Source organism: Ostrea edulis, chromosome 10 (assembly GCF_947568905.1).
Source record: "Ostrea edulis chromosome 10, xbOstEdul1.1, whole genome shotgun sequence".
NCBI classification, from domain to species: Eukaryota; Metazoa; Mollusca; class Bivalvia; order Ostreida; family Ostreidae; genus Ostrea; species Ostrea edulis.
The window spans coordinates 13,812,645-13,827,504 of NC_079173.1; the positions used below are offsets into that span (position 1 = coordinate 13,812,645).

The following is a 14,860-nucleotide window of genomic DNA, read 5'->3' on the forward strand; positions in this document are numbered from 1 at the left end:
GAAAAAACAGGATTATTCAATACGCATCAGATTAATGAGACTTGAACTTGCATTAAGGTGTAGCCTATAGATAGATAATATACACAGGAATGGATATTCATTTTTGTAATTTTAGGAACGGTAACAAAATTGATTTTCCCGTTCCTTGTTATGTCTTTGTCAAAAAAGAAATCTGCATTTTATGTAGAATTTTAAACTTGATGAATTTTAATTGAAATTGTGGTTGTTCGTCATTTTCAAAATGGATAGCTATGTCAACGCAACATAGCATCTTAAGATTCTTTGTTTTTAATTACTTATACTGATGTGAGCTATTTTTATATAAGAAACTGCATCCAACAAGGCTATGCGTGCAGAGGTTATAACTTGTTGTCAAGTGGTTTTTAAAACTACAAAATTAATAGCTCTGCTTTGTGGACCCCTGTCATGGATAACGACTATATAAGGGTCCAAAACCGAATGAAGAGGTATAGCTACCTCCAGTGGATTCAGAACGTCATTGTATTGCTTAAGGTAAGATCATAACGTTGTTGTCCTTGCATGAGATATCAAAAATTATTTTAGGTTTAATCGCATATGTAAGAACAGTTTCTGTGATGAATCCGTGGTTAGTTTAAATCTTTTAATCATCCAATCTCTACCATGTTTGATTTAAGAGATATTTCTCTATCCCTTTTCACAATGCAATTTATCTGACATCTACTTGTTTTCAGAATTTAGTATTACACGCTACGATCTGATACAGTGCTGCAGAATGAAGAAATTTCTTGTTCTTCTGATCATCGGCCTGGTGTTGGTGGAAACCTTTGCCAGACAGAGTGAGTTAAATTATTTTCTTGTTCCAGTTTATTAGTAAGTTGATTGAAGTAGGTTGGAAAATATACATGGACATGAATCTCTTTCATAACACACACATTATTTTCTCCATGAACACACAACCAACTATAAATAAGGATACACATAAGTTGGGTTTTTTTTTTTTTTTTGTTTTTTTTTTTTTTTTTACACATTTTGGAATGAAAAATATTCAATATCATGAAAAAGAGCTGAATTCACTATGTATAATCTGTAATCTATCTCAGTAAAATAATAATTTAAGGGTACAATTTCAATATATGTGAAACAATGATGTACATTATTTTTGGCTTAGTCTTTTAAATTGTGATGTTGAGTTATTTAAAGGTGAAAAATCAAAAGGTCTCATAAAAGTACACATTAAATACACAATAATATGTATCAAGAATTAGTTTGAAATGGTTGCAAGATAAAGGTTTGCATAATATCCCTTTTTAGAAAATTCAAAGATTCCGAAAATGAAGTATTTTGATAAAGAATTAGGATATGAAAAGTTAAAAGCTTAATGTTATATATTAATATATAAGGCTTATGTGTTTTGCATAGAAAAATCTGTATCTATCATGTAACCCATATTTTGTATGCGCAAGTAACTTATTTTGGTAAGAGCATACTTATTTATTTGGTGGGTAGTGCATATATTACAAAAGGTACAGTACTACCGTGGTCTGATTTCTGAAGATGCAAGAATATTAAATGCTTTATCTAAGTTGAATTTCTCGACGTGAGAAATTTAAATTTCAAACTTTAAATTTAGTCTCTGTAGAAAATAATCTACGAAGTCGTAACTGACATATTCTTTATCTGTTTCTTGTAAGATCAATTAGTTCTCCATCAGTTAAAAGATTGTGTCTTTCCACATTCGCTTGAATGAGTTTTATTTATCTATTGATTTTTGTTTACCTTTCAGAACGAAATGCTGACAATGGAGATAAAGACGATAACAAAAGTAAAAATGACGATGATGACAAAAATAATGGAGATGACAGTAATAAGGGAGGGCGGGACAGGAGAAGCGCAGATGGCGGCGGCAACAGTAAGGCGAGTAAGGAGAGTAAGGAGAGCAAGGAGAAAGATGATGGGAGATAAAGAGGAAGTAGCAGCAATGTAAAGAAGGATGCTGGAAAGGAAAAGGAAATGACTCATGAATTAACAAAAAGATAAATCTTTTCCCTCAAATTCAGAAAGTATATCACTGATTCAACTCACTGTATCGTATTGTTGTGATAAGTTCATTGTAGATTCGTGGACTATTTCATAACTCTAACATGTACATCTATAGTATGTCTTTTGTATGCCATATTGTATGTATACATTATATGTATACATAGAATGTAAATTACTGATAGGCTGAAGGAAACCACGTGGTTCTGACAGTTGTCAATTTCACTTTACTACTGCATTACTAAATTCATTCAAATGTACAATGATATGTGTATTTAAGGTTGTGCATATATGTTGTAGAACAGATATTTATTGATTTGGTTATTTTATAACATCAATATAATGCAATATATGGACAGAATACAGTAAATCAAAAAAATCAGAATGTCGTTATTTATTCTGTAGAGGAAAATAGATGAAAAACATCACCCTCCTTATATCAGATATGTTCCCCCGTAGATACAGTTACTTATACCAAGCCGTTTTACTGTTCATTGAAAACATGAAATATCACTAATCTAAGGAGAAATCTCTTATTTTAAAGAGGAATATATTTAGAAACAGAGATATCCCTTTAAGATAAAGGATATATCTCGCTTAAACTGATATCTTTTTATTGGAGATATCTATTTTACATAAGAAGATATCTCTTTAACTGAAAGGGATAATTATAAGAATTTGAGTGAGCTATGGTTAGACAGATAGAGACATTGGACGAATTGGGCTCCACTTTTTTGGCACGCTGTTTTTGGCTATATTTAGCTCTGAAACTTCATAGTTATTTCGGATTTAAAACATTTCGGTTGAGCATCACTGAAGAGACATTATTTGTCGAAATGCGCATCTGGTGCATCAAAATTGGTACCGTATAAGTTTTACATCTATCTATAAACGTTCAAATCAGATAACTCTCTCACAAAAGAGATATGTCTAGCTAAGCTGGAAAGAGAGATTACTGATTTTGACTGTGGATAACTCAGTTTACCTGATCAGGATATAGGTCTCACGGCGGGTGTGACCGCTCAACAGGGGATGCTTACTCCTCCTAGACACCTGATCCACATCTGGTGTGTCCAGGGGTCCGTGTTTGCCCAACTATCTATTTTGTATTGCTTGTAGGAGTTATGAGATTCACCTTGCATCTCAACTGATTCGATATGTTAGAGCTTGTTCTGCGTATAGTCAGTTTTTAAATCGAGGTAAGCTACTAACAAACAAGTTGATGGTACAGGGATTTCAACAGTCTCGATTGAAGTCAGCATTTCGCAAATTCTATGCTCGTTATAACCATCTAGTTCATCAATACAACCTCACATTGGGTCAAATGCTGTCTGACGTGTTTCATACCGATTGTTTAGCCGTTCTTGGCACACTGATTTTGACTGCGGATAACTCCGTTTACCTGATCAGGATATAGGTCTCACGGCGGGTGTGACCGGTCAACAGGGGATGCTTACTCCTCCTAGGCACCTGATCCCACCTCTGGTGTGTTCAAGGGTCCGTGTTTGCCCAACTATCTATTTTATATTGCTTATAGGAGTTATGAGATTGATCACTGTTCGTTATCTTCACTTTGCATGACGTTGATCAAATAAATTTTATTTCTTTGTAAGTTGGAAAAAGTGGAAGCGGAAGCTTTCTTTTCTAATGACATCAGACATTGAAATTCTCTCCCTGATCAAATCAATTCTATAAACAATAAGATTTCTTTTATATCAGAAGTTTAAGAAAAAACAATTACTCAATGAAATTAAGAAATTGGCAGAAAATGACGTTATGTATTATTTACTTCGGTACACTGCCATGTGCATTTATGGTTTTGTATTGATTTCAACCAGGACCAGAACTTCCTCTTGGCTCCCAACATTTAAGGACACTAAAACGCAGCAATGTCACTAATAAGTTTTTGACTATTGTCCCTGGACCTTGAACTAACGACAAGGTCAATCATCAAATAAACAATATGTAACAAAATATTTCCGTACATTAATATGTACATATTTCCGTACATTAATATGTACGTGTAATTTACAAATTTTAGAAGCTCAGACTAGATAGTTAAGATAAATATAATGCTCTCAGGTGAATGGTAAGGCCCATGAGCCTTCTGTTGACAATCTAGTTTTCCTTCATGGAATATACCTGATTTTGATTGGATATAAACATTGGACATTGTTGGTTAATTTGACTAATTCGTATGCATACTATGTAGCAGAAAATCCACGAATATAGCAAAATACGGACATCTAAAACTGTATGTTTCACCATCGTAATCCATCATGCATTATAATTATCAGTCAAGGTTTCAACTTCACGAAATTGAGTTCAGTGTATATAGGCCGCGCGTTTTTGATATTATGTAAAACTTATACGGTACCAATTTTGATGCACCAGATGCGCATTTCGACAAATAATGTCTCTTCAGTGATACGCAACCGAAATGTTTGAAATCCGAAATAACTATGAAGTTTTATATCTAAATATAGCCAAAAACAGCGTGTAATTAGGTGTATGGTGCTACTTTTATCAGCTTCCATGATATTTGTTCTTTCATGTAAATATTAACGATTTAGTAAATTAGAGCTTTACTGTATCTAGATTATACCGATATCATATTAAAGTTTAAATTCTCTCTCTCTCTCTCTCTCTCTCTCTCTCTCTCTCTCTCTCTCTCTCATATATATATATATATATATATATATATATATGTCTTCCTCTTTATAAGGACTCCATGTATAAGATGATGGATGCTTTTCTGTCGTTGACGTGTGAACATATTTGCAAACACATAGACCCAATCATGTAACTATTTTGTCGAGTTTTAAACACTTCTGAAACGATACCTGGTACATCTACTTGATTTAGATGCTGATGTCGGGAGTCCAGTGAACTATCTAACCTTGTAACCAAATCAGAGACAAAAGTCCTAGATAGTTTAGTACGTAGTATAGTTGCGGAACACAATGGTTAAAAAGCATTTTTGATGAGGATGGTGAGATCTTGTTAGAACTTTACCCATATCAGATGCATGCAATGTGGGTACAAATACTTGCTTAAGGTAATTGGATTTTATTTTTAGACTTCTAATACAATTTAATATGTACTTGTGTAAAAGGACAGCATTGTGTCCTTCATTTACTCAAGTAGAAATTTAAGGAAGTTATTTACTCCAAGCTATTGATATTTACCTTCATTTTTTATGATTCTTGCCAATGATTCATCCATATGAACCTTAATTTTCCAAACTGGAAGTTGTAGTCTTTTCGACTTGAAATTTTCAATACATGTTTTCCATGTATCTTTCAGGTTTTGATTTTGCTTCTCAGACGTGATGGAGCCAAGATGTGGAAGTTGGGGTTCATTTAAAGATTGACGGTATGATACGTCATGAAATATAATGTATGGACCAGAGATAGACCACCACTGATCCTCCCCTAGATAGTCGACGATTCTCTCGCAGTGCTTCTGGAAGAGTGTTGGTCAGCTCTTCAAAAGCTCTAATGAGAATTTGGTATCTTCTAATGGTGGACGGAATTTTGCCTGGTTGCTAACAATAGATTCTTGAATTCGTGTGTAGTCCATTTTACTGTTGTCTTGTTGTTTGGCAATGAATCGTAGCATGGCGTTATCAATAATTTTTGCACATTGCCTGTTAGATGAGATATTACTAAGGTCACCAAAAGATCGCTTCTCTTGCTCTGAAATCAAAGATCTGAGGCAGAAAGCCCTATTTGTTTGGGGACATGGACGGTCAAACTATGAAAATGGCTGCCATAAAACTTCCGTGCTGACATCTTTTTAGGGAATCCAATGACACTCTTGCATAAATAGCTGAATTGGAATGTCTGATTGTAAAGCCTCAAGATCTGCTAAGGTGTCCTTTGACTGAAGTGCATATAACAAAGGCCTATGATTTCTACTAGAGCTGTGCATAAATCCAAAATTTCCTCAGAAACATTTCCACTTTGAAACAAAGTAGACACAAATTTTACTACCTTTATTGCAAATACCTTGGAGTCAGCACCACGAATTTGATTTTTGTCACCTATTGTTGTTGAAGAGAAATGTTCAAACTCTTTTTGTATTGACTTCTCAGAAAAATGGATAGGCAACTCTTTGATGAGATTTTGAACAACATTGGTGATGTCGTGCAGGGGTTCACATGCTGCTATTTCATATTGTGCCAAGTCATCAATGTGGAGTTCATTTGTACATAGCAAAGCTGGTGGTCTTTGAATATCATGCAATAGTTTGTAGAGCTTCTTGTAATTGTTTTACTGCATTGATACATATAAATATTTCTTGCCTGGAGTTCCTCTAATATTTCATCCTTCTTGAGGTTGTTGAATGGTGATGTACTCTGCAAGCTGAACGTGGTCCAGAGGCATTCACCTTTATAAAGGTGATATCGTTCAGCGAGGGAAGGTGAATGGAAGCTATATGCAGATTCCGGATTTGAGTGGTCATTGGATGATATTCCACACAAGCAGCTGAAATTACCCCCACGTTGTTGACCGGACTCGAATTCCCTTGCTGGACCATCACCGCTAAAGGCTCTAATAACATGAAAGAAAGGAATGCCATTGATTTCTATAGATTCACTAAGTTGTTTCAGGTCTTCGATTCTTGAACTAGTGTAGGAAAGTTGGTCAGTATCAGTCCTTTTCGACTGACCCAAGATGTACAAGTATGGTTTTTTAACATTGGCTTGGACGTCAATAGGAGGGCGATCTGGACATTTTTCCTTATACTCGTTATTGGTGATGATAAGCCACGGATCATACAACGTAGATACCATGATGCTGATGTAATTATGATTCAATGTGTCCGAGTGGTCGTGCCATAATTTTAGGGAGCGTGTTCTACTTCTCATTGTAGGTGTCTCTCTGATTTCCTCTAGTTCTTCTTTCTCGTTAATAGCAAGGCCTAATAATATGAACTCTCATTCAAGTTCAACTGTATTCATGTCATTGTAGTCTACATTTCACTTGATTGGTCGCATGAGCTCTTTTTGATACAGAAACATTATTGATCTTATTTTGTGCAGTGGAATTTTTCTGCCATATACAGTCATTTCTGTGTTTTCTAGTTCTCCTGATGGTGCAAGTTTATTTCCCTGATAGGTTTTTGGAACTACTTTTTCCCCGATATACAATTCCTTACTATGCAATTTTGTTTTAATTTCCTCTTGGATCTTGCGCACAGGCTTTGGTGTTGGAATTGATAGTTTCTGCCACATTTTTTTTCGCCCTTCTCATCCTCTGAAAGTAATCCTTTCCTCTTACCCTCATTGTGGCGTTGAAAGCTGAGGTATCAATGTCAGTCTTTCCTGCTATTTCTTTAAACACTTGCCCAAAATTGTGTAGCAAATTTCCACTTTTGTGTCTGAGCTTGAAACACATGGCCAGAGATTTCCAAATCACATTTGATCCGGGGTTCAGCTCCTTAAAAATCTGAGAAATTCTTCTTTTCTGAAAGTGTAGCTGTCTAGCTGACCAGCATGCCTCTTTTCTTTGATTTGACCCTCTTTCAGTGTTGTCATGTTTTGTTGTGTTCTGCAGTTAGCATCATTTCTTGTTTCATAAAACATTGACATTCGTTCATTATTGAGTTGTCTGAATGACTTTCCACTAGCAAGAAATGTATTTATATTGTGTGAGTCTTCAGAAATTATTTTATGTATTTTTTCTGCATTTTTCTTTTTCAGTAATAACTTTTATTTCTGTTTATGTCCACTGCATGTTTTTTCAGTTAAATTGTAGTGCTTCGAAACAGCAGATTTTATGAATGTTTGCAACTTTTGTTCCATAGTTGGTTCAAGTATTGAGATAAGTTTGTCAGCTTTTGGACTTTTTAATTCACCAAATGCATTTGCTAAATCTGTTGTTTGGGTTGTAATGTGTTTAACATTTTCACAGGCTGATGCGTGCAGCACAGTTTGCACCAGATTTTGAGACTCGCATGAAGGACAATCTACTAATTGATGCAGTTTTCGTTCCCTTTCACCGAGTTTTGTGGACCAGTTTTGCAAAGAGAAATGACTTGGACATTCTTTTTTTTTCACCGGTTTTGTTTGAATTCTTAAAGTATGCACTTTTTGTCAAATAGTTTTGTAGTCTTGGTAACTGTCTCACAAATTTGTGATAGGGAATGTGCATTTTAGGATATTTGAACATAAACTAAGTGTAGAATTCATAACGTTGCTTGGGTGGGATGAGGTTTCTAAATTTATCTAATGAACTATCTAGACTTGTATTTCGTTCTCCAGATGAAAATGAATTCCACCAGTCCTTATTATGGGGGTCCTTACTGTTTCTAGCAATGATAACTTTGGCAAAGTTGAGTTGCAATAATTCATTTTTCCTTCAATTTACAAACCCAAGGCTATTCTGTCCTCCATAATGGTAGCGTCCTTAGAAAAGCTCGTTATACCCCGTATTTACGATATCTTGTATAACAAATTTACAAAATTCAGAATTTGTTTTGAAATAGGTATTTTGTGGAATTCTTCAATATTTACACACTGGTTATAAAAATGGTGACAAGGGAAACAATTGCATGCATATAGTATACATATTATAGCGCTATCTAAACGATGAATAACAATAGTTATTTAATAGTTATCTCATTATCTAAATTCTAAAATTAAAAGAAAATTTGTCCGTGTATGAAAAACATTATTTTTATTATTATTAATATTTATATATGGTGGTGTTGGTTGGATTTTTCACACTTGTTTTAAACTCGAAATTACATTGCATACATTCAATTTCCACCTTTATGTGTGTTTTTGAATAAACTTGATTGATTGTGTTGAACGTTTTATTTCTTCTTTTTCCCCAGTATAGTATAAATAAAATAACATGCTGGTACAGAATATTCTTGCCTGACAAAGTTGAGGGGGAGGAGGGTAAACATAAATATTTTTCAAAACTTGAACAGCGAATGGATAAAAATTGTACATACAAATTTAATAATATAAAACATAAAAGAACTGCAACATTCTGCTGCAACTTCATTCAGCATCATTCTGTATATGTCATTTACTTGCATGCGACTTCGTTCTTTGAATTTGCGGTGGCACAGTCAATTTTGTTTGATAGAGTGATCTTCTCCTTAGTCTGTATCATCCGAGTGTTTACATTTAGTAAAGAAGTCAACCCAAATGGATAATCCCATGAAAAACGCATTAGAGCAAGGGCATGCACTAAATATTTAAAGAAAATATATTTTTATCAAATCGTTGTGTTCATGAAAATTAAAGAGATGTCATTCGTAATTGCCATAAACCCATACTAATCGATGAGGAAAAGAGGTAAACAAAGTAGAATTTTCATTCCAGTAGGTGTTTTCTGATTATTTTGTTAAGAAAACGGATATGTGTGAGAGTTCGCATTAAACATGAAGAAGGTTTTGTTTATAGTGAATCATCTTAACTTTATTTGATATAACAATGTCTTCCCCTTACAGTATGCACTTTTTCAGCATGGGAAATGTATGTCTAATTTTAGCAAGTCACGTGATCGAAAGCACATGGTCATCCAATTTTAGTTAAAAATGTGATAGCAATGATCCATACATTGAAACATTCGTACAATTATTTATGTATCACTGTGTTTTATTTTTATTAACCGAATCATATGTATTTGTAGGAAACTTTGATTTGCAGCACTCGTATTTATGCAGGCTTCCTTAACGTTGCTGAGTAACGTCCTGTTTACTATTTATGTCGCCTATAGACTCCTAGTCACGACACTAACGCTCTAAGCACTAAACCAGTGCCAGTTAGTGTTGTTATCATACAGTGTGAGAGTTCTTTACTTAGGATAGTGTATAGAAACAATTATGTAATGCTATTCAAACAAATTTTTCATTCAAATTATACATAGCTGTCTAGAACTGAACATTGTTTTTGTATGTAAAATGTCATATAGATTTTGAAAATAAATAACGAGACAGCTAGATGACACAATCCAGTGACATAATTACAAAAGTTTCACAACATCATTAAAATTGACAAAGGAAATGATGTATCCAAGCACGAAAGAAAAGCAAATAGATTTTAATGCTAAAATTAAAGAATTATGACCCAAAAACTAGATGCTCATGGATGAGAGTCTCCTATATATCTAGAAAACCCAGATTGACACCAGTAAATAAATTTTTTTTCTGAGAAATGTTTTATTAGATGCAAAATGAGAATGACTGATGTCTACAGATAAGAAACTACTGCCTCTACACGGGCTCACCAAGCGTAAAAAATCAATTTATCAGTAAATGCAAAAGAAAGATCAAAGTATCCTTGAAGTAAGTAATTACTGATGCTTTAATGTTACGTCTGCAATTCTTAATAAATCGACTTTTAGGAATGCTACAAAGATAACGTCATCAAATCGACCAGACATCATGCATTTTTCTTTCTTTAAAATCATGTATTGTGTTGTTTCTTAAAGATTTAAACATCAAATCCCACTAAACCACAAAGGAACAATAAAATTGTCAAAAGAATTTCCATCAAATTAATAAACTCTGAGTAAGGCATACTCCAATAACGTGATTTTTTGTCTTTTTGACCACCTACGATGGACATTCTTAAAAGCATGTACTTTTCTTTAAACATTCGTCTCACTGTCTGCGTTTAATTGGATTCGGAATATGTTCTGTAACTATAAATTCTAGACTAAAATTGGGTATTCTTTCATACATGGTACATGTACTATATTTGATTTGGAAGCATGTGAACAAATGGCCAACATTACAACTCGATGTAAGAAAGGAAATCCCTTTCAATAATCAAGGCGAATTTCCCCTCAAAGGCTTTTATTTTATTTTTTCAGTTTTGAATTTCTTCCTTCTTCTACGCATAATAAGGCACGTGAATACACTCAAGCCATACAAGTAATATACATTATGTTTAGAGAGAGAGAGAGAGAGAGAGAGAGAGAGAGAGAGAGAGAGATGTGGGTATGATGGGCACAATTTAAGTAAATAGCAAGTTCCATCTATTTTATTGAGTACAAAAACTTTCCCATTTTACCATTTTTATACAGGACATATTTCTGTGTTTCAAGCAACTATCAATCATAATATTGCATATGACAGGAAGTTTTTCAGCGCATCTTGCAGTATAAACATAAAACTTCATTCGTAAAATAAAAGTATGTTGTATAACACTATTATCTTCAATAAATGCTAAACTAATTTTAAACTTATGTATATTTCGCACTCTCGTTTATTTCAAAAATTTGATAAAAAGCAAGCTCTGTATTTTGGACCTTAAACATAAAAATAACAAGGAAACATGTTGGTGACGTCGAGTAAGTACATACTCATTTTCCTTATCAAAACAGAAAGGCTGAATAAGGTGTTTTCTGCGGTTGACGATCTGGTTTGTCATATTCAAAATGTTAGTTTTTATTGAATTATATTCAATTTAAAAATAATTTAACACTTAACGAGTCCTGACATTGACCTATAATTATGCGATTATTCTGTGATGTTTTCTAATTTTTGATTTGGACAGCAGTAATAGGTAATGACGATCACGAATCCCAGAGACTGACTACACTGTAAGACATGATGTTAAATGTGGAAATTGTAGAGGCAAAAGACAAAATTATGGTTTTCTAATGGTGCTGTTTGTGTTTTATATAAACCTGTACCCTTTATGATTACGTATAATTTGCCCCTTTTTGTATTTTGAACTGCTTTGATTATGGATAGGAATGGCTTTGAATTTTTCAATAAACTGAATATCCATGATGATCATTACCGAAAAAAGGAGATTGTTTACACATACTAGTATTTCATAACTCAGTACTCCACAGGAACAACAACACCGTATATTCTACTGTTGTAATAAATCAATGTGAACACCTCTGGTATAACCAGGGGTCCATGTTTTCCCAAGTCCAATTTATATTTCTTTTAGGAGTTATGAAATTGATTACTGTTCTTTATCTTCGCCTTTCATGAATACTAAATACCCTAATTTGCACTTTATTCATCAACTATTATATGCGTGAATACATTCTTATCAAGAATATAACGTTTTCATCAACTCATAATACCGTATTCACTTAAAAAATGAAACTTATGATTCTTTTCTTGATGCATATATCAAACGAAAACTCTGAAAAAGTTTTCCGTCTAAGTTTTCGTTTTAGAATGATAAGTTTTATTTCTTATCATTTATCTATGTTTTAAACTAGAAAAACAAATCGTTTCTATCATCAAAGAGCTTTCATTAATGTTTTTGAAATGGCGCGTAGGAATACACTGATTTTGACTGCGGATAACTCCGTTTACCTGATCAGGATATGGGACTCACGGCGGGTGTGACCGGTCAACAGGGGATGCTTACTCCTCCTGGGCACCTGATCCCACCTCTGGTGTGTCCAAGGGTCCGTGTTTGCCCAACTATCTATTTTGTATTGCTTGTAGGAATTATGAGATTGATCACTGTTCGTTATCTTCACCTTGCATGTATGTAACAATGAAAACAATAGCTGGCTGTGTGTTCAGGTAAGGTAAAGTTACTGTGCAGAATTAAATGGATTAGAGCCAAATGAAAGGTGTCATTGGTAAAAGCTGAATTAGATATAAAGGGAGAGAACAAGCGGTGACTAAATGTGTGCTGCTTTGTGTTGGAGGAGATGTTGAACACTGATTTTATCGTAGGAGCGGTCAAATGCGACTCGGATGTATTTCAATATCAAGTGGAAAGCTTAACACCTCGTCATCTAAATCGTCCTCGTTGATCCCCATATAACGCAGTTTAATTTCATCAATATTTCGAAGATCAAAAGTCGCCGCTACCTCCGTCATGTTATCCAACTCGTAATGCAGACGAAATATATATACCGGAAACTCGTGTAATCTGTCTACTTCTTTTACCAGTCAGTGTCCTACGTCATCAAATTGACTATTCTGCCACGGCATCACTACATATGTGTGTAGTTTCTTTAAATTAAGTTTGTTTGTCTTTTATTCATATCTTTTGTTGTGTTTATTTTTGGCAGCAATAACAAATCAAACGAATACAGTTCCTCTACAATGCTTGTGTGGAAATTCCCGTTTTATGAACAGCGCTAAAATTAGAAATTAGATATCCTTAGCTTGCACCTCTGATATGTCCAGGTGTCCGTATTTGCCAAAAATTTACTTTATAGAATCGATGACTATTAGTTATATTTACTTTTTGATACAGTGTACGAAGTTTATTTAGGGAGGGGGGGGGGGGGTGCTAGAGGAGAAGTATACCTTAATAAGATTCCTAGTGGAAGAATATGTTATGATTTTTATTATATTTTTACATTTTATTTAATTTCATATTTTATAGTACATTATTCTATAATTTTGACCTCCGATGCCATCTTCAGCGATATTGTACACCAAATAATCTTGCACCGTAAATACGAAAGTTATCGTAAGGGGTGGATCTGATTTTTCATTTTCTTGGCCAATCTGAATACAAATTCTTTATATCTTTAATGTCTGGTGTGTTATCTGTTAGAATGCAGCTGACCGCCGACTCCAGCACAAGTTGTGCAACTTTGAGTTTGTTGCTACTTTTAAATGACTTACTGGAGGAAATATTTGTATTTGCAATTTTTGGAAATCTGTAATCTATTCAACGCAGTGTTAGGAGATAATGGCTAGGCTCTAATGTATTAATAAGCGAATCCATACCATAAAATGTAAATGTATGTATTTGGGTGCGTTGTATACTTTTTACCGGAAGTTCATATATAGCTTACCACACGAACGATAACTCCTACATGAAAACATTACGAAAAAAAGGCAATAAGAAGTTAACGACGATGAAACTGAAATCATCCCGTCTATCACAAAATTGAGTTGTTAGTTTGCTGTTAATATGTATTTTCAATTAAATATCAAAGTACGAATAAGATGTGGAGGACTCGGTGGTGTCTTTCATTTCGACGCCACTTGGATATATCGATTAAAAATATGAATGAACATGATTATTATTAATAGATAAAACGTCGTCGATTTAAATGTCGAGTAGAAGACCACAGCAAGAAATTTTTCTCTTGTCATGTACAGTATAAGCTTTTGAATAAATTCTGCCTTATAAGAATATAGATTTAAGTTATAAAACTGTATATTGCTGTTTAAGATGTCATATTAGCAATATCAAGTTTCCAATAGCCACATTAATGGTGGTAGCCTTGCCTCTCTTGTTTTGCAACTGATATTGTATAAGTTGTTTTAAAAGAATTCCTTATGATGAAGGTACAAACAAAAATTTCTCGCCGCAACCGGTCATACCGTCTGACAGCAACGGTCATTGACCACCATTATTTCGTATTGACTTGAAAATTGAAGTAAATGAGGTTATTCTAAACTTTAATTGAAAATGTAATTAACAGTGCAACATGCCGCTGTCTAAAGGGGTTCTTATCAAAGGAAAAAACAGGATTATTCAATACGTATCAGATTAATAAGACTTGAACTTGCATTAAGGCGTAGCCTGTAGATTGAAAATATACACTGTAATGGATATTCATTTTTGTAATTTTAGGAACGTAACAAAATTGAATTTCCCGTTCCTTATTATATCTTGTCAAAAAACAAATCTGCATTTTATGTAGAATTTTAAACTTGATGAATTTTAATTGAAATTGTGGTTGTTCGTCATTTTCAAAATGGATAGCTATGTCAACGCAACATAGCATCTGAAGATTCTTTGTTTTTAATTACTTATACTGATATGAGCTATTTTTATGTAAGAAACTGCATCCAACAAGGATATGCGTGCAGAGGTTATAACTTGTTGTCAAGTGGTTTTTAAAACTACAAAATTAATAGCTCTGCT

At 33.8% G+C, this 14,860-nt stretch overlaps 1 protein-coding gene across 1 annotated transcript; it reads left to right on the forward strand.

The window, feature by feature from the left end:
- Positions 1–417: 417 nt before the first annotated feature.
- On the forward strand, positions 418–2,399 carry LOC130050984 (protein PFC0760c-like). Its single transcript, XM_056152032.1, has 3 exons — positions 418–513; positions 714–818; positions 1,766–2,399. Exons 2-3 carry the CDS (start codon positions 755–757, stop codon positions 1,942–1,944), a joined length of 243 nt encoding a protein of 80 aa, XP_056008007.1. The 5' UTR covers positions 418–513; positions 714–754; the 3' UTR covers positions 1,945–2,399.
- Positions 2,400–14,860: the final 12,461 nt, after the last annotated feature.